This window comes from Xiphophorus maculatus, chromosome 21, assembly GCF_002775205.1.
Source record: "Xiphophorus maculatus strain JP 163 A chromosome 21, X_maculatus-5.0-male, whole genome shotgun sequence".
NCBI classification, from domain to species: Eukaryota; Metazoa; Chordata; class Actinopteri; order Cyprinodontiformes; family Poeciliidae; genus Xiphophorus; species Xiphophorus maculatus.
The window spans coordinates 6,713,668-6,732,910 of record NC_036463.1 but is presented as its reverse complement, the minus strand read 5'-3'; the positions used below and the strand labels follow the sequence as shown (position 1 = coordinate 6,732,910).

Below are 19,243 nucleotides of genomic sequence, written 5' to 3'. Positions count from 1 at the left end.
CCTTTCATCTTATCCATCAATATTTAACAGTAATGTTCCAGTCCTAATTTCGGGTTCTGCCACACAGACACTCCAGTAACGGATCTGTTAGTTTTCTTTGTGATTAGCTCAGATTAATTTGATTTGTGTGACTGTTTTCTCCACTTCCTAAACCTGTGTTAGCCTGGGTGGGTGGGTGATGCACAGATAGGCACACTGGGTGGGAAAGAGTAGGTACAGACCTCTTCCTCCTCAATTCGAGCAGGTTCAATCAGCAGATTATTGACTTGATCAAATGACACCCCCTGTTAGGACAGGAACCAGCGAGAAGCATGCGGATTAGTCAGGCCAAAATTAAAATATCCACTCATTCCCACACCCACACGGTACACGCTCTCCCATTAACGCCACATCACTGTCTGCCTGCCTTTAAGCAGAAGTGATTCCTCATTCGCTCCCCAGCCACCAAAAGCAAATACAGGCAGAGGTGGAAAGACAAGACCAAGGAGCTGAGCCAGAGTGCAAAACAAAACACAAACAACCAGTGTGCAGCGAGAGCAAAACAAGAAAGCAAAAGCTCCTGAACCAGAAGAAGAACCTACTAACTAACAAAGAATTGCCAGAAAGCTTCATCTTATCTACAAGGTCTGGATTTAAAAGAGGGACAAATTATATTTGATCTTTAATTTATGAAGTGCTAAAAACTGAATTTGCTGCATTAGTTGCCACTATTTCATTTTTAGATCTGGCTGTCAAACACATGATGAACTACTGGAAGTTAAAACCAGGAAAGTGGATGTAATAGACACTGACTGTATAGTTACACTGAAACCAGAAGTTTACATACATTAAATATACATGTTTTTTCTCTCCTTGTCTGAAGTTAAATCAGACCAAACTTCTCTTGTTTTAGGTCAGTTAGAATTACCAAAATTGTTTCTATTTGCCAAATGCCACAAGCATGAGAGGAATAATGTCAGATATTTCTAAACGTCTCCAAAATCAGAAATTATTACCATTTCTTTAAACAATAAGGGAAAGCCCAGATGATGATGTCAGAGACTTTTGAGTTTATCGGCGGAACATTTGTGGATGTATTTTAAGGCCACACTTTGCTTTGCTGTTTGAGTTGATGAGAAAGTTAAAAGAAATCTGCTGAAATATTAGGAAGTCTTGTGAAAACAGACAGTTTTTTATCCATAGTGAAACGTGTTCTGTACAGACATGGGTTTAAAGGTCACTGAGTGAGGAAGAAACCTTTACTTCAAAAGAAACATGAAAAGCCAGATTGTAGTTCGCAAATACACACAGGGACAAAGATCTTAATTTTTGGAGATATGGAACTAAAGATGAACTGTCTGGCCATAACAACCAGAGTTAAGTTTAGAGGAAAAATGGGGATACTTGTACCATCCTAACTGTGAAATATAGAGGTGGCACCATCATGCTGTGGGGCTGTTTTGTTGCAGGAAGAATTGGTACACTTCATAAAATAGATATCATCATGAGGGGAGAACATAATGCGATGTTAGAAGCAACATTTAAAGACGTAAACCAGAAAGTTAAAGCTTGTACGCAAAACGTGATCAATATTCAGTTAATGTCGGAAACTTTTTTTGCAATTACAGCATTTCCATTAAATAAGAAATGCAAAAAAATATCATCCGTGAATAAGTTTGTTGACTAAATGTTCCTCTTTGTCTTTTCCGCCAGAAGTAACATCTGGTTGTTGATCATGTGACTCGTGTGATGTGAAAAAAAGTGTTTTTATTGAAGTTTTGCAAAATGCACTAATTTTGATACAACCTAAAAACCATGCTCAAGTTTTTTAATAGAAAAACTTTACTTTTTTTTAATTGGCATGCTTCCATTGAGCTAATTTTTTTTCGCACTTCCAATTTGTGAACGTACATACAGTATATGATCAATGGAAACGCAGCTAGTTTACCTCTAGGTAATTTACTAAATTATTTTTCTGATTAGGAAATCGGCACCAATCTGTCCCATAATTTAAAATATATGATGTCTAAGATATTTAGGAAACCAGGCTCATTGGATCTCACATTCCAGCTCTGCCAGTAGATGTTCTGGCTGGTCTGAGTTCAGCCACACAAACAGAACCACACTCATTAAAGACACACAGAACAGATTTGGTGAGATGATCGTCGTGCTAAACAGGATTTCATCATAAATCAATACAAGTCATCAAGTCTCCCCAAATGCTACAAAGTTTAATAACAATAAGAAGCAACTGATCAGACTTCTCTAGCATAATTTTTAAGCACTGGGGTAAAATGTTACAAAAGCAGCGTGTGGAAATCAGCAGATGGTTTGTAATGGTGAGAAGTTTAGTCTTTATCTGAGTCAGTGCTTTGCAGGAAAAGCTGATTTTATTCACAGAATTAAAGTTAATATGCAGCTTATTTCTCAGTTGAGGTTATTTTTAATCTCTAATGTGTGTGCGGTGCAGTTCAGGTCTGAACAGAGTGACTTAGTGGCTGACTAAATGTGTTGAATCCTACCAGAGCCTGAATCGGTTTTACCTTTACTTGGCTGGAGTTGCCCTGATGCCGGATGTCGTCCAGCTCTTCTATTCTGTGATGGAGCTGAGGGGTGCCTACAATCTGATCCTCCTCTTCCTCCTCTTCGTCCGGCTCGTCCTCTGCAGCCTGTGTCGGGGAGTTGAGCCCTTCGGGATTGAAGCCCTGCAGCAGCGCGGCCACAGCCTCGGGTTTGGGCAGCTTGTTGATTTTGAAGTGCTTCTTATAATGCGGCGTGTCCTTTCTGATCAGCCGCTGCCTCTCCGGGGGGATCACCGGCCTGTCGTCGTCTTCGTCGCTCCTCTCGCCGTTCTCTCTGTCGTCTTCGTCGTCGTCCTCATCTCCACCCCGGATAATTGGTTCTTCTGCAAAGTGCACGGTTGGCTGTAGAAAGAAAGAGGCTCGTAAAGAGTGTTTTCCACAAACTTAAAATTTTATTGTTTCACTTGGCATCAAGTCCATCGCATCTCTATCATTGATAAGTGTTTAGGTTTAATTTTATAGATTACAGCAAATATAAACTCAGCATTCCATTTCTCAGAATACAATATTAGAGATTAGAAGTATTGTTATTTGACGGTTGATCTTCAGACAGTCACTGATCCAATCTAAAAGGAGCGTAAACCACAAAATGTTGTAGCTAAAGAAGACATTCAAAGTGTGCTGTCTCCAAGTTTGTTCATGGAAGGTTAAGTGGAAGGAAAAAATGGCACACCCACATAAGAGATAGCTACAGCAATGAGAGGATTTTGATCTGGAGGAGTTTGGGGGACATTTACAAAGTCATTATTTTAGCAAAGTATGTTCCTCAAAATTCCTTGCAGATATTTCTAAAGTAGCGCCACAAAATCAGTGACTTTTATTGAAACATCAAAGATCTAACGCTGATACAAGGTTTATGAAAAACAAAATTTGTTTTCAAACTTTTCACCAAGATTGTAGTTTTATTTTAATGAAAATGTTTTTTACCTCAATGTACTCCACCTCCATCTCGTCCAGGTCTTCCTCCTCCTGGGGGGACTGATTGTTCACCAGCTCCCCTCTCTGTGAGGGAGCCAAGAGGTTGTGTCTCTCCTCGTGGGACATGGCCGACAGAGTGCTGTTGGACACCTGGGAGTCATGGCTCTGATTTGAAACGTCGCTCAGTCGTTTCACCTAAAAACAGTGAAATTGTTGATGAATTGTTGCTAAAAAAATAGCTGAAATCTCAAAGTTTTATAGGATTTTTACTGCACAACATTTTTTACTTAAAGTATTTTTATTACCTGTGGGTCAAGTGACTCATCTTCTCCATCGGGTCTGGTTGTGTAAGGCTCATTCCTCCTGTCCTCTATCCCCTTCTTCATCACCTTCAGCTCACTGGGATGAGGGGTGGCTCTGCGCTGGAGGCCCTGAGGAAAAGAGAAGCAAATTCTGCTCTAGACAAACATTCCCATTTGTAACACACTTCCCATTTCCTCTGAACAACAGCCACATAAAGACTTGTATCACTAAAGTAACTGCATCTAATAATATTTTCAAATTTATGGATACTCTGAACAAACAGTGGAGAAGTTTTGGGGGCTTTAAACATCACTGACTGGAATTTACCATTTTTATGATAAGAAATTTATCACAATAAATGATAAAAGCTTATGCATACTTTGTCAAACAATTCTAGGACACGATTTTAAAATTACTTTGTCCAATAAACTGGAGATTTTATCCTTAGCTGTAGATTACTAAATACTGACAGTTAAATATTCAGCTTATCTTGTATGTGGAAAAATATTTTGAACGTTAATAATTATAGTTTCCAAAGAGAAATTGGGACATAATAAAATTAGTATAGGTAGTGTAGACTTTCAGAGAACATCAGAGTTAAGACAAAAAATCTCTGATTGGTTCTTTTCCAACCAAAATTATCAGAGCTGATGATGGATACGTAGGAATAAGAATTATTTCAACTCAAAGATGACGGCGTAGCGTTTTTTCACCTTGCGCTCTGCTGCAGCTTCATCATCTTCCTCTTCCTCAGCTTTAGTCTCCTCCTGGAACTGAATGACGGACACTCTGTTCAGGTTGCTGTCCGTCCAGCTGTCGTCCACGCTGTTCTGCAGCAGGTTCTCTGTGGGATACCGAGCGCACTTACAAATCTGCCTTCAATTCAACTTAAAGGTCAACACTGAATAATCAAAGTTTATTAGTGGAACATAAAATGTTATTCGAGTCATTTTATCACAGAAATACAAGAATATAAGGCTCACCGAGGCTTGGCGATGGCTGCTGAGGGAGTAAATAGCAGGTCAACACTTTCTCTCCTGTCCGCTCGTCGTCTTCGGTCTGGAACTTGAGCATCGGTTGCGACTGATTCTCTGTGAGCCACATGGCCTTCAGGTTGAGGTTTGTCAAGGCGAAAGGCAAGTTTTGTAATCTGGACAAAGGTAGAGATGGAATAAGATCAACCAGAACATTTTCCTCCAGAATGAGAACCAAGAAGACAAGAACCTAATCTAAAGTTGAGGAATGTGAAAGGAATTATATCATTTGATGCTGTGAATAAACATGAATAAACCCGAAATGTCAGAGCCAACTTTAGATCTGTGGATCAAGTGTAAACACCAAGTTTACAAAAAATTTACTTAGCAGAGGTCGAGCTGAAAACTGCAGAAAAAAACCAACAAAAAACTGTCTAATTATTGATTAGGCAGACTATTGGTTGTTTGGAAAGGTAAATGGATCACAGAGAGAAAGATTTATGGAGGTATAGATTTGTGAATGAATGGATGGATGGCATGATAAATTTAAATGAGAGCAATATTTTCAATTTGCATGCTCTTTAAAGGGAGGTTGCCCTTAGTTAAAATGGTCTCAAAAAGAACAATTTAATAATTTCTGGGGTTATTTGTCATCCAGAAAAATTGGTTATTGTGACAGGCCTATGGTGCCTCAGAAAAGTCAGAAATTACAGAGAAAAAAACAGATATTGCCACACCTGAATTCAGAAATTTATAATCTACACAACTATTTGAAAAAAAATTTGATAAATAAAATTGAGAATATAAAAATGATATTTTTTTTCCCTCCAAACTAATCCAGTTCTTTCCACCCCCAAAATTCAGAATTTTCCAGATTTGAAGACTCATCATGGCACTACTAGATTCTTTTTTCCATAAATCCAACAAAATATAAATGGTTCGGGTGCTGCTACCTGTTTCCGACCACATCCAGCACATGCAGCTCGGTGGCGTCTGCCAGCTCAGCGGGCAGTTTGCTCAGGCGATTATCTCTCAGCGAGAGGACGTTGAGGCTGGCGCAGCCGCCGAGTTCTTTGGGCACGCTGCCGAGCCGGTTCCGGTCTACATTCAGGTTTGTCAGCTTCTTCAGCTTGCCCAGCGAGCGAGGAAGTGACTGTGAGGTGAAATGAAAGGAGATTTAAATCTGGTTAATTTGGATTCTGTGCATATACGGTCTAACTTTATCAGAGTAAAGTCGGGGTACCTGTAAATGATTCTCCGTCAGGACAAGCTCTGTGAGGTTTTCACATTCTCCTATAGAGTCGGTCAGCTGAGTTAGTCGGTTCTGGTCCACTTTCAGGATGGACAGCTGCTTTAAACAACCTGGGAAGAAAACACACAGTAAAACATTTAGAAATTTAAACACAGAAACAGAGACAAAACTTTATTCTTATTTGCAGGGATCCATCTTTTTAACTTTTAAACGTAAAGTTCAGGAAGGTTGGAAGCGTGGCTGAAACAGCATTTTAGACAATGGAACTGGTAAAGTCTGGAAATGCACATGTTTTCCCAAACTGGCCGAGACTTCAGAAAAGGTTTACTGGGGCAGTTGCCCAGGGCGCCAAGGACTTAGAATGCATGTTTTACATTGTACCTTATATGAAACTTATAGGCCTGTAAAAAGTGTGTTGTTTTAATATTGTTACATTTTTATTAATATATAGAAAACTCAAATATTTGAAAACTCTGGGGCGTTTTAAACCTATTAGTGCACTGTCATTTGGATGAGAAAAATGCATATTTGTATTATTATTTAATGGGGTAGGGCATCAAAACTGGCACCAGCCCAGAGCACCTTATCCTTCTAAGTCCGGCCCTGTTCCCACACATTATTTCTTTTTCAAAATTTATCTGGAAAACAGTTTAATGACATTCCAAATATAAGTGTACATGGCTTAGAAATAATTCAATTCAGAGACTTGGTGCAGATCTGGTCAAGTTTTTCACTGAAATCATTATTCCAGCAGAGGGCAGCATCATCTTTGTTTAACATGAGTCAAACCAACTCTCTATTTCAACCATCATTTTGCAGGGGAAAAAAAACATTTTGGAAGCTTCAGAGGTTTCCTGCAGAAGCCAGTCCGGTGAAGTTTCTTCACCTATGCTGTCTGGGACGACCTCCAGCAGGTTCTGTGTGAGCAGCAAGTCGGTGAGAGCCAGCAGGCCGTTCAGCTCCGAAGGAAGCTCATCCAGATGGTTCTCAGAGACGTCCAGACACACCAGCCGCCGAAGGTTTCCCAGTTCCTGCACACAGAAAATAAATGAACAGGTACGACTGTGTAATCAGAGCACAGCACAGTCATTTTCTTCAAGGAGAACGTCATGAGTTTCATTTAAAAACTGTATTTACAGGTGGTAATGAAGACAACTGATTACGGTCCAACCACAGCTCCCTCAGGTTGGGGAGAGCGCCGAGTGTGTCCGGCTAAAACAAAACAGAATAAAGGACAAGAGAAACAAGGAAAACATGTTGAAAACAGAAAACAAGGTTGCTATTTTTGGTGCAAAGACAAGGAAATCAGGCTTTTGCTCAATGCATTTTCATCTGAAGGTTGTTAAAAACAGAGATCCCAGAAAACCAAAACCTTGAGCTCAAGAATGCATCTGAGCATGACGTTAATAAGTCATGACTTCCTGTTCTCTAGATCTGCTATAAACTGGTGCCAAACATATAGTTGGTTCAATTCTTGCAGGATTGTACTTTTCTGTAATCTATTATCCATGATTTTTAGTAAATATGATAACGTGAGTATAAACAAAACCTTTACAGCCCCAGTCAGAAGACTGCATATATTCAGAGAATATATATGATCCTCAGTCTTATTTAATTACATGAATGTATTTGAGGCTGTGTGTATAATCTAAACTATAGAGAATTCCCATTGTGAAAAGAAGCTTGTGCATCAAATTCTTATTTGTAAAAATTTTATAAAGTTTGTCTTGTTATCAGGGCGTGCTGTGGTGGCGCAGGGGGTTAGCACGCCCCACGTTTGGAGGCCTTAGTCCTCGACGCGGACGTCGCGGGTTCGACTCCCGGTCCCGACGACCTTTACCGCATGTCTTCCCCCCTCTCCTCACCCTCCTTCCTGTCTGCCTACTGTGGAAAAAATACGAGCCACTAGCGCCGCAAAAACTCTTCGGAGAAAAAAAAAAAAAGTATGTCTTGTTATTAACTCACAACAAAAGAAAAAAACATAATGGATGGATAATTTAAAGCTCAAAATTACACACGTATTTCTCAGTGAAATGTTAGCCTATGATTGAACATGTGGACAGGATTTCATCATGAAGTCACTGTTTGCTCAGTGTCCGCCCTGTGTCATGTTTACCCTGTCCTGTCGAGACAGGTGGGAGTTCCTGCACTAAAAGCGCCTCTGTGGTAAACATGCATTTTAGATCATAATTATTTAAAAAAGAATGAAGGTCACTCGGGAATTAAGTGAGAAAATTATCTAGAGAAGCAGAGGAGATGTTAACAAACCAAAACTTCCAGTTCATTGCTGCCAAGGTCCAGCTGTTCCAGTTTCACCAGGAAAGAGAGCGACCTGCGCAGAAGAGCAGAAGAAGTTATGTCATCTGAATATCCACCGAGAGAAACAAAGAGTCCTGCCTCACATACCGTTCATTACAGAATGCAACCGTAGGCTGCTGTGTAGCTTTTGTAAAAATATTCAACTTGGATGTTTTTGAATTCCTAAAAATGCCACTTACGTAGGCAGAGACTTCAACCGGTTCTCCCTGAGCTCGAGTGTCACCAAGTTGGCCAGACTTTTAAACGGGAGAGAGAGGAGAGAAGGGAGGGGGAGGAAGAGGAAGAAATGTTGGTTAGTCAGATGGCAAATCTGATCGCCTGGGCTGCCTGGCACGGCAAGGGGCTCGTCCATCTGCACCGTCTCTCAGCGGGTGAATCGTCTGAGTGGCTTCAATTGAGCAGCTTCACATCTTTCTACCAAAGGCCTTGCAATAATAGTCACACTTCTTGATTTTTCTAACATTTTGTCACATCACAACCAACAAACTTTAATCTGACCGATGCAGAGTTGCAACTGTAACTGCAGTGAAAGGTGGTTCCAGAAAGTCTTTACTAAGATGAGAACAACACAAATGTGCAACAAAATTTTAAAAAACTGGCATCTTTTCCTAAAAATTCACAATTATGAGCCAATTTCGATAGGCTCTTAGCCATAGAAATTGTTCAACTGAATAGTTGGAAGTTATAAATAATTTTGTAAGGCGCTGTAAACAGCAGTTGAAAATAGCAAACCATTTATTTTAGATAATCCGTGACATTCAAAACACACACAAAAAAATTATTTACCCCAAAACATTTTATTGGACTATTTTTAGTATAAAAACAAATAGCAATATGTTTCTGTGATACATACTTTCCAATGTCGCTGGGTAACGTCTGTAATGTCACATCGTTGAGGGAAAGGTGAGCCAGCGCTCGCAGCTGAGTGAAGCCATCCGGCAATCTGTGGCAGAAAGAAGGGAGGAGGAAATGGTGAGAGATTCTCAGAATGCTCTTGTACTCTGCATGAATTATCTAAGGGTTTCTGCTTAGACATTCAGAGGTTCAACAGTTCTTCTCTAGTGTGAAAAAAGTGAAACTTGGAGATTGCAACACAGAAGAGTTGCACAAAATGAATGAGAGGATTGAACTGGCTTCTTATGTGGATTATTGTGAAACCGATACAAATCCAAGCAGCGTTGCGATATCAACTATAATCTACTCAAACTTTGTTTCATGTAATCTTTTCGTGAAACAAACTAAGCCTTACATACTTTTTTTGGACATACAAGTCAAACACAAACAATCTAAAATACGAAGCCCATTGTGCAACTAGTATTAAACCTAATTTGATATCGACTTAAAGTAATGCAGGGAAGTTGCAGTGTTTACCTGGCGAGCGGGTTTCCACTGAAGTCTGCGATCTCCAAGGCCCGGCAGAACTTGATGCTCTCAGGGATCTCTGGGATTTCTGTAAATGGGTCAGACGAAGTAATAATTTATCACTTTAGTTTTAATTGTACCTTGATGCAGGGATGTGCACGGATCAACACTAGGTGGTGCTAGAGCACCTGCTCTTTTTCCTCTTGACAAAAAAATGTGTAGCCCTGATTTATTTATTTATTGGTGGCTCAAGGAAGTTTTTCTGGATCTTAAAGCCTGCATTACTGCTGCCCCACATTTTTGTAAGTTGGTCTGACTGAAGCTGTGGCTGCGAAAAATCTCACACTGCAAAGACAGCGGTGGGGTCCATGTGTTTTGAGCACCTGCCCCTTAAAATATCTGTGCATGCTCCTGCCTGGATGCAATGAAAGCGTCACTATGATCATGCACATTCAAGTAACGTGCAAAAATATCTTCAGCATCGCTAATTACTTTAATTTAGATGGAAAAAGTTCTCTGCTAAATAACCGTCTTCCATTCATAGTGAACTTCATCAATTAAAATAAACATATGCAAAAGACATACAAGGGTTGTGCTAACCAGGCTTCTCATTTAAGGAGCTATTACACATTCTCTTCCTCGAAAGTCCTTCAAAACTTGAATTTCTGGCTTCTAAAAGTAGAAATGACTGTTTGTAGGCCAGGTGGGTGCCTGGATCCAGTTAAACAGTTGCGCTGTAATAAATCTTTAAGTGACTTCCCTGCCAAGTCTTGAAATGTGATCTTTCAGCTCTGGATGTTGCAGGTGCATCTTAATAAATCCCTACAGAGGGAAGCGGCCCCGCTCAGAGCTGAGCTGCAGTTGGAGCTGAGAGGCACGCAGGCAGACAGATGGGAAAGTCTCTTCCAGGCCAAGGCACTCTGCTCTCACAGCAGCGTGTGGTTTAATAGATGTCCTGCTTGCCACTCAGTATCAAAGGCAAGGACAGACAGGGCACAGTGTCTGTGTACATCACAAGAACAATCAGGCACGCTTGAAATGTTTCACCTGGCATGTAAAGGGAGGAGTAGGTGTTGACTTTTGGTTTCATTTCTGCATTCTACGCAGATTTAAAGGATTAGAAATTCATAAAGCAACTACGACAATCTTTTGATTCTACATTTGGTTTCACAGAGGTTGTAAGGCGAGTCAGTATTTATGTACCGTTTCTGGAGATGTCCAGTTCCACCAGCTGCATGAAGTTGGCCACCTCAGGAGGGAGTCTCTGGATCACATTGTCACTCAAGCCGAGCTTTCGTAAGTTTAATAGTCTGAAGAAAGGCTGTGGAGACACATGATACATTGTTTAGTAAAAACAACTTCCTTAGGCTCTGCGTTTCACTTTCTCTTCTTCTATTTTTAGTTTATCACCTGATTCTGCCAGGATGCTTTGATCAAGCACAGCCAGGGAGAAATTTGATTCAGAAATGTCTATTAAACATTCCAGAAAATCAAAATGTCCCAAAAAACAAAGTTCTGTTCATTCCCAGAATCGTGAAGATGAAAAATATCTATTTTCTACACACTATTTTTGACAAAATTCTTACTGTTCCAGATTTTATTCCCAGATTCCTCATTAATTATTGTTTAAATACAATAGAAATCTATCAATTGTAGATAGACGGGCAGACAGATGAACAGACGGAAAGGTGGATGAACAAATGAAAAGATGGAAAGCTAAATGGACAAGTGAAGAAATGGAAAGGTGGATGGAGGAATGAACAGGTGGACAGCTGAATGGAGGGATGACCAAATGGAAAGGTGGACAGAGGGATGAACAAATGGAGAGCTGAATGAACAGATGGACAAATGGAAAGGTGGCTGGAGGGATGGAAAGGTAGACAGCTGGAAAAGTGGATGGACGAATAAATGCACAGATAAACAGGCAAATGAATGTATTAATGTATCAACAAATTAATGGAATGATAGATGAGCGGAAGGGTGGACGGATGAAAAACAGACCGGTGGTCGGACATATGGACAGATGGATAAACTGTTTTGATGAATGAATGACAGACAGATATCACAGATAGAACGGATATCTTTCCACACAGCATGTTTTCCATACTTTTCCAGATCAATGCAAAGCAAGCAATACAGTAAACCAATCTGTGCAAATTATTCACTCCGATAAATTGTGTTTTTCTAAACATTTTTAGCTTTTCACCAGTCTTATAAATCCAGTGACCGACTCTTGAAGTGGTTCTGAAAACATTCCATTCACATATTTGGGAATAAAAAAATATATCAGAAAATATCCTTTTCACCATAGTGATGGCTGCCAAACAAAGTGGCTTTCGGTAGGAGTGCGCTGTGGCTGCAGTTCTGCCAAGTGCTTTCACAAGAGCACGTTTGTTGGAGCGGCCAGAGCTCAGCTACATTCCTCCGCCAGCAGAAGTGTGTGTCTGTGCTGCTCAGATGGACAGACAAGATGGGAGAAACATGCTGAAACTACGCTTTTATTTACCACCCGTTCTGCTGCCCACAGAGGCAGTACTGTCTGCGCTATCACAACCCGTACTTCACAGATAATGAAGGAAAACTCCTGGGAACATTTCTGGAATGGGGAACCTGAATCAAACTCATTCAGGAATGCTTTCTGTCTGCAAGCTTGGAGCCTAAACCTTAATTTAAATTAAACCTCAGGCCATCATCTGAATTTTTCAACTGGAAAACAACCCCTGTGTGTGTGTCAGTTACCACAGATTAATTTACTAAATTGAAAAAAATCCAGATAATGTCAAACTCTCCCTCCTCCGCCCGGATTAGGTTTAAAAACAGCGAGCCGCTACACTCGTGTAACCCAACTGTTGCGTAAACATGCAGTAAATCAGATAATACCACCTATTCTCCGACTACATGCTAAAAGTTCTAACTGGAAAGAAAGGATCAAATATACATGTACACACAAAGTGCAACATGGTGGAGAGAGCTCCAGAGAAAAGAGATCAGAGCAGTTCACGTCCACTCTGTGTTTTGATGATTGACATTTCCTGTTCTTCACAGGTCGTGTGTGTTTTATTTGGATCCCGTTGAATAGGTTCAGGGTAGGTCAGAACTTCAACATTCACACTTTACCAACGGTTTCTGTCCTTTCTGACTCCGTCAACAACAACAAACATATAAATTATTCCTACATCAGAGCTTTTGTTATTTTCCTGAGTGTATGACTCTGTCTTTTCAAACACCCATGATTAAGATAGTCCGCTGTTCACACGGAACAGGGTTCTGGTTTTGTTAGATTTTTCTGGGGAGTTTTTTCTCCCCACTGTCGCTACATGCATGCTCGGAATGAGGGATTGCTGTAAAGTCAGCACCACAATAAAGCAATTGTTCGGTTAATACATGCTCATCGAGGAGGAGTAAATGCTACAAGTCAAAGACTTGAGATTCCTTAGACAGAAAACTTAAAAAACTTAAACTGAACTTAAATGCAATAGTTAACAATTAGGATAAATTGGAATGTATGACTGGTATTTTTGGATTAATAATTAATAACTAGATAGCAAAAGATGTTTCAGATTTTTTTTTTTTAACATAAATTTGAACCAGGTGAAGCTACAACTACGCCACTTGAGTTCTGGATACTAGGATTTATTTTCAGACAGACTTTTTAAAAAAATCTTATATGCAAAATGTATTTTTTGTATACAGTTTCGGTTTAATTGCTCCTGTGAATATATTATTTCATCAATTTGCCTTTTTTAGTCTATGTAATCCAGTTAATCTATTACTAAATTAGCCAACAATTATTTCAATAATCAATTCATCATGATTAACCCAATTAATCAAAGTCTTGTGTCAAGATCAAAAACCAGGAGCTTAGAGCAAAGTGGCCTACAGAAGGTGACAAAACATTCTCTGGGGTTTGGTTTTGAAGGAATTAAAATAAAATAAAACCATATCTGCACTGGTGCTGGTTAGGCCTGCAGCTTCCAAAGCGAAACAAGTTCCCAGTTCCACCACCTCTTCTAAAAGCTTTTCCATCGGCGCGTTCCTCTCTGCTTGATGTCATCAAGCATTTATAAACTGATAGAGCTTAAAACTACTCTGTAATGCAATCATGCCTGAGAACAAGTAATTGTAGACACTCACAAAGGCGTCCATTCACTCCTTAGTGCCATCTTAAATAATGGGTTGAGTGGAGGACACGGAGTAAAGCACAATTGACCCTAGAACATCTCGCTCATCAAATCAGTCTGTAGACGACTAGTAGTGCTCCGTGGGTCAGTGGGAACATTGGGATGTAGCGTACCAACATATTTGTGAATGCTGTGCTCAGTCTGCCTTCGCTGAATCATAGGGTAACCGTTTGCAGAGTCTGGCAGGTCAAGACTTTATTTACAACTTTTCAGCAAGAACACTCTAATGAGGCACCTAAAACATTGTCTGTAGGAGTGAGGAAGAGGATGAGGTTTTCCTCTAAAAGGGAAGGTGGGCAAATAACGTGTGTCAGCAGAGGGCACTGTGATGTCTCAGTACTGCACTTTAAAAAAATGATTCCTCTGTTTGGCATCTGCCTGAAGAATGTGGGCTATGACAGAAAGCATGTGTGGGATGTTTTGGGACATACTGGTCAGTGAAAGATGAGCCAGTGTGTTCTTATCTGTGGTCAGACTGGTTTATAATAAAGAGGACAATATATGTAATACAGTAGAACAAGAAGTTATATCTATTTCTGGACATGCTCTCTTTTAAACCTCACTGAATAACAAGGAGAACATAAAACTATTTTCCAGATGGAGAGAGAGAGATGCTCTATATGCTGACAGCAGCAGCATCAAGCCGCTCCTGGTGATGCTGAATGAGTTCTGCTGCATTAGATGGGTTCTGCTTTGAGAAAGTCCCTCATTATTACATGATAAAGTGCAGCCTGGTCAACCTGAGGAAGAGAGCAGCGAATCAGTTGGGATCCCAGCTTCACTGCAGCCAAAAGATGCTTTGTGTTATCAGCTGCTCCGCTTGGATTACTCTCAGATGTTAATCGGGGTGTGTACGCATGTGTGCACTTTACAGTCATCACAGAGAAGATCCTGTTGTGTAGGTGTTTTAGACAGAACATATTGCTGTTTATCAGTGTTGCTTTGGTTTGTGTTTCTCCGTAACTCAGGTTACAGTAGTAGGAATGTGTGTGCCTCAGGGATACAGCGCGAGGTTTAATGCGCATACTTACGCATTTATGAGCGATGGTGTTTGTGTAGGAGTGTTTACGAGAACTTTTATGTGCATTAGGAGAGTCTGTAAATTCATCAGGTGGTATGTGAGTGTTAGCGATAGCTTCAGAGAAGCCAATTAAATGTGCAGGCACATTTTGCAGTAACATTCCTCCCCAATGTCCGTCTGGGCAGATCAGATCACTCTTAGCACTACACACACAGCAGGAATATATTTTAAAATGATCTTAAGATTTTAATAATTGGTCATCCTCAAGATTGTCAGAAGGGGGAAATCTGGACTAAAAAGAGGGGAAAAAAGGAAGGCATAATTATCTCGCTGTGTGAACTAGACATTAGCACTACTGCAGAAGCTAATGTCGACCTAAAAAAAAAATAGAGGGAGTATCGCCATCTCACAAATATCGTGCAACCCTATTGGCTATGTCAACAATTTTTCATTAAGTAGGTAACTCAACTTAGTAAATTTGCTAGTTCTGAGTCTTCACAAAGCAAAGTGTGTGTTTTTGCTGATGCTTGTGAGTAACCTGAATCCCCTGAGTGACTCGGTGCAGTGAGATTAAGCCAGATATTCACAGGGGCTGCAGTGTTTCAGTCAAGTGATTCCACTTAGCTTCTAATTTCCCTCCAATTATGCCATCTGACTAGAGATGGAATAGGTCCTGCTTACAGCAGCCCAACCACACACAGTGGGTGTATATAACGAGATAAAAGCTTTACATCAAGCAAAGCCAGGTAACAAAACTACAAACAATCATTGTTTTGCAGAAAAAGTATATCTGACAAAAAACCCTTTTAGTATGCTAATACACAAATTCCAATCTAAGCAATCCTCCAAATCCGGCCTCTTCAGGCTCGTCCTTCATTCCTCAACTCTTTCAATCGTTCCTTCACAATGCATGGAAACGGCACACTGCAGCATGCCCACCACCTCTGGGGTGAGGGGCTTAAAGGGGGCAGGGGAGAGAGGAGCTCACGCTTTTGTATTGCTGGGGACTCTCAGTGTCTGGGAGGAATTGGTTGTCTAAGAAAGTAGGGCTCATTAGAGCAGATTGTTCTCTACAGATATCAAGAAACCTCATTGTGGTTGAAGCTCCATGCATGAGTGAGCGCAGCAGTTGGTATCCATGCTTTTAAAAAGCTCCATCTGTTTTATAAAGTTATGTAAAGTCAAATTTTAAGATGGGTAATCAATACCATCATAAAAATTAATGTAATGCTTCTTGGCCAAATCAAAATCTCCAAAGAAGTTTCTACAACTTCTATACATACATTCCACCCTTACAGGTCCCCTTTCTATGGCTCCACCTCTCTGAGTTCCCTCCAATTTTCTTGTAAGCAGGACAAAGGCTAAGCAGCCAGTCCCAGGGCTGTCAGTCAGTCCAGCTCCTCCTGCAGCGGACCAGTCCATTGTCCAAAAGGGCACCACAGAGAGGACACAGAGGGGTTCGAAATGGAAGCACGATGAGTTGAAAGAGGCAAGTGGTGCGCGTTAACAAAAGGCAAGAATGACTATGAAGAGCCGAGATGTGTGGGTGTGGAGCGAAGAGGAGAGAGCTGCAAGAAAAGGGAGTGACTGGATTATTAATGAAAACTGGAGGAGAAACGGAGAATTTCCACTGGACTCTGCACCACTAATGAGGACAGACACTCAAAAAAAAGAGAAGAGAGAAAAAAACTTATCCAAACAACCAATAAACTCCTTGAGAAATACGACACGCAGTTATGAGTGAAACGCTGCCACGAGCTTCACCAGAAAACCCACTCATATCAGGCAACAATACAAACCCAGCCACCTACTCACAACAGTAAACCTACATCACACTTCCTCCGCTCTCGCCGTCCCCCACAGTTATTCCTTTTTGTTTCTCTCTGCTCAGGTGAACTCACTCGCGTGAGAAGAAACCAAACAAAAACACGTCTGTGCTACTTTGCCCAGACGTGCACTTGACTAAATTGAAAGTGTATCATGCAATTTCTTTAAAATGATACAACCAATTTAAGATTCATTAACAATATTTACTCTAGAGCCACAAGTGACTTTTTGGGCCTTCCACTACTGTTTAAAATATAAATTTAATAACATTTCATGCTTTGAGTTGTTTTTATTCATGTAATAAATTGATACTTCATGACAGAATCACACTAAAAATACCAATGGTATTGTTTTGTCTATTTTTTTGTCATCAAGTTGGAAACTATGTATTTTTTATTTTCCATCTATTTCAAAATCCCACAGAAGGAAACATTCTTTTCTGCAAAAATTTCTTGATTTTATAGAAAATGTAGGAAAAGAAATAAAAGGAGTTTAAAAATGACAAATTTCCTGAAGTAAACATTTATCAAAAACTTTAAGTTGTCTTTTTTTAAAAGGTCTTCTCACATTTGGAGCTCTAAACTAGTCTTACTTAGCTGTACTGAAGGTACATATGGCTCTTGGTATTGTAAATTTTGCAGACCCCTGGTTTAACCCTTCGGAACAGACCATGCATGTATAGTCATGTCTCTGCGTCTCCAATTAATACCATTTTAAAAACCGATTAGATAGCCTATATGTATTTGTGTTTGCATTCTGCTTAGAAGGCACTTTGAGCCTTTTCTGCCTCATCCACATTCAGTTCCCAAGTCTGGGAAAGGCCACACAGGGAGACAGGTGTGGTGACTGACAGAATAACCCCCATCTACACCGCTTCCACCTGTCCAGGTTAACTTTGATCTGCAAGTGCAAACAGCTAAGCAGAAAAAAGTCGAGTGTGCCACCAGATATTAGCAGCTTAAGGTTTGCCCAAGAAAAAAAAGAAAGAAAAAAAAAAGTTACGAGAGATCACAGCTTAGGCTAGTTAGTAACAACAATAACAACTGGGTAGTGTTTTATTTTCCTCTGTAAAAGAAGGGTTTTTTTTGTTTTTGCATGTTTAGTTTAAACTTCCTGGATCATAGAATTGATGTTGTTTCACTCCACTGTTGAATATTTTACCTCAAATTTTAGCTGCTCTTTATTGACTCTCTGTAAATACTAATTTGAAGTTCTTGGCTATATAAATCCTTTAATGTTCAAAGTCCATCATAAAGTGAGATTTGGTTGTTCCATATGTTCCTAACAGAGCACTTTGCTCTTAGGCTGCAGGTTTCATGGTGCTTCCTAGAATTTGTGAAAGTACGTAGATGCATTAGTTATCAGGTTAGTTATCTACTTTTAAGACTAGGCTTAAAACTTTACTTTTTGATAAAGATGTGTTACATTTTCTTAAGTTTTTTCTGGAGGACCCACTAAAAACTAATTTTGCTTTGCTACTTTTTCCATACTGCTCTATATGAAAGCAAAATCTTCTCTCATCGCTTCCATTAGCTTTATCTTCTCAGTTTTTTTCTCCATAGATGCTGCATCTGGCCAATTGTTTGTGTTTACCTTTGTCTTTCTTTTCAAAAAAGCCACCCAAGTCACTGCTGCCAAACACTATATGTAGTGTTCGCTTCCTTGTTCCGCTTGGCATTCACTATTCATTCTGTGTATCTGCTCTGTCTGCTAAGACCTTACAACGGTCAGCCACAGCAGAATGGCCAGTCACACCAGGCTAATCAGGTTGTTCTGGAGGTAACTTCCTGTTAAAAGGGAGTTGTTAAGTTTCCACTATTGCTACATGCTTGCTAAGGAAGAGGGCTTGCAGCAAAGTAACAGACTTCTTGTGCATCAAAAACTGTTGTGCTTCATTTGTTCTGAGAAAATCTGAATTTCCAAGTTCCACATAAACTGTGTAAGTTTCAAGAGAAAACAGCTTTTGTTCTCACAATAAACCCTGAGGCACACAGAAACCTGTGCAATCTCTATTATGAGCCTATTCCTCTACTGTTTCAATAGAATAGAAAACTTTGTGTGGCTAATAGCAGGCAACTTCATTTGTGAGAATTTGCACATTTGTTACGTTTTAAAACTTAAAAATGTGTTTCCCCCCCCCTTGCTTGTGGTGGCGTTGGACCACATCGTGAAAACCTCTGAAGGAGACACTTAGAGCAAGTTCCTTTTTAACAAAATGCAAACAAAAATGGAGTAGTGTCATATTTTAGCGCTTCTAGGATTTCTCTTGTCTTTCATAAAAGCCCATGAGACCAAAAGATCTGCATGTTTGTTTTGGTTGTATTTATGCAGAATATCTTGTGCTATAGTTTGCTTCCTGCTTTTGGAGTGGTCCTTGGTCCACTTGGCATTCACATAGCATTTAAACCGCATTGGATTTCACTTCAACCGACTAAGACGTAGGTTTTTAGGAGGATTAGAGTTCACTTTTTTGGTCTGCACCAGAGCTCAATTCACACCTCCCCAAACAAACTGGACTTTCTAGG

General features: G+C 40.1%; 1 protein-coding gene across 19 annotated transcripts in view; it reads right to left on the bottom strand.

The window, feature by feature from the left end:
* Positions 1 to 19,243, bottom strand: part of scrib (scribbled planar cell polarity protein) — a 77,645-nt gene that overhangs the window by 37,127 nt on the left and 21,275 nt on the right. For 18 of the 19 annotated variants that reach the window (XM_023326758.1, XM_023326762.1, XM_023326766.1 and 15 more), the window contains exons 2-16: positions 10,893 to 11,010; positions 9,699 to 9,777; positions 9,181 to 9,270; positions 8,507 to 8,563; positions 8,277 to 8,340; positions 7,146 to 7,220; positions 6,895 to 7,039; positions 6,000 to 6,118; positions 5,710 to 5,909; positions 4,766 to 4,932; positions 4,496 to 4,626; positions 3,785 to 3,910; positions 3,489 to 3,674; positions 2,523 to 2,903; positions 222 to 284 (exon numbers count right to left, since the gene is read on the bottom strand). In XM_023326758.1, the coding sequence (XP_023182526.1) occupies positions 222 to 284; positions 2,523 to 2,903; positions 3,489 to 3,674; positions 3,785 to 3,910; positions 4,496 to 4,626; positions 4,766 to 4,932; positions 5,710 to 5,909; positions 6,000 to 6,118; positions 6,895 to 7,039; positions 7,146 to 7,220; positions 8,277 to 8,340; positions 8,507 to 8,563; positions 9,181 to 9,270; positions 9,699 to 9,777; positions 10,893 to 11,010 (2,001 nt within the window). The remainder of the gene's footprint in view (positions 1 to 221; positions 285 to 2,522; positions 2,904 to 3,488; positions 3,675 to 3,784; positions 3,911 to 4,495; positions 4,627 to 4,765; positions 4,933 to 5,709; positions 5,910 to 5,999; positions 6,119 to 6,894; positions 7,040 to 7,145; positions 7,221 to 8,276; positions 8,341 to 8,506; positions 8,564 to 9,180; positions 9,271 to 9,698; positions 9,778 to 10,892; positions 11,011 to 19,243) is intronic. The other variant, XM_023326761.1, reaches the window with a different exon arrangement.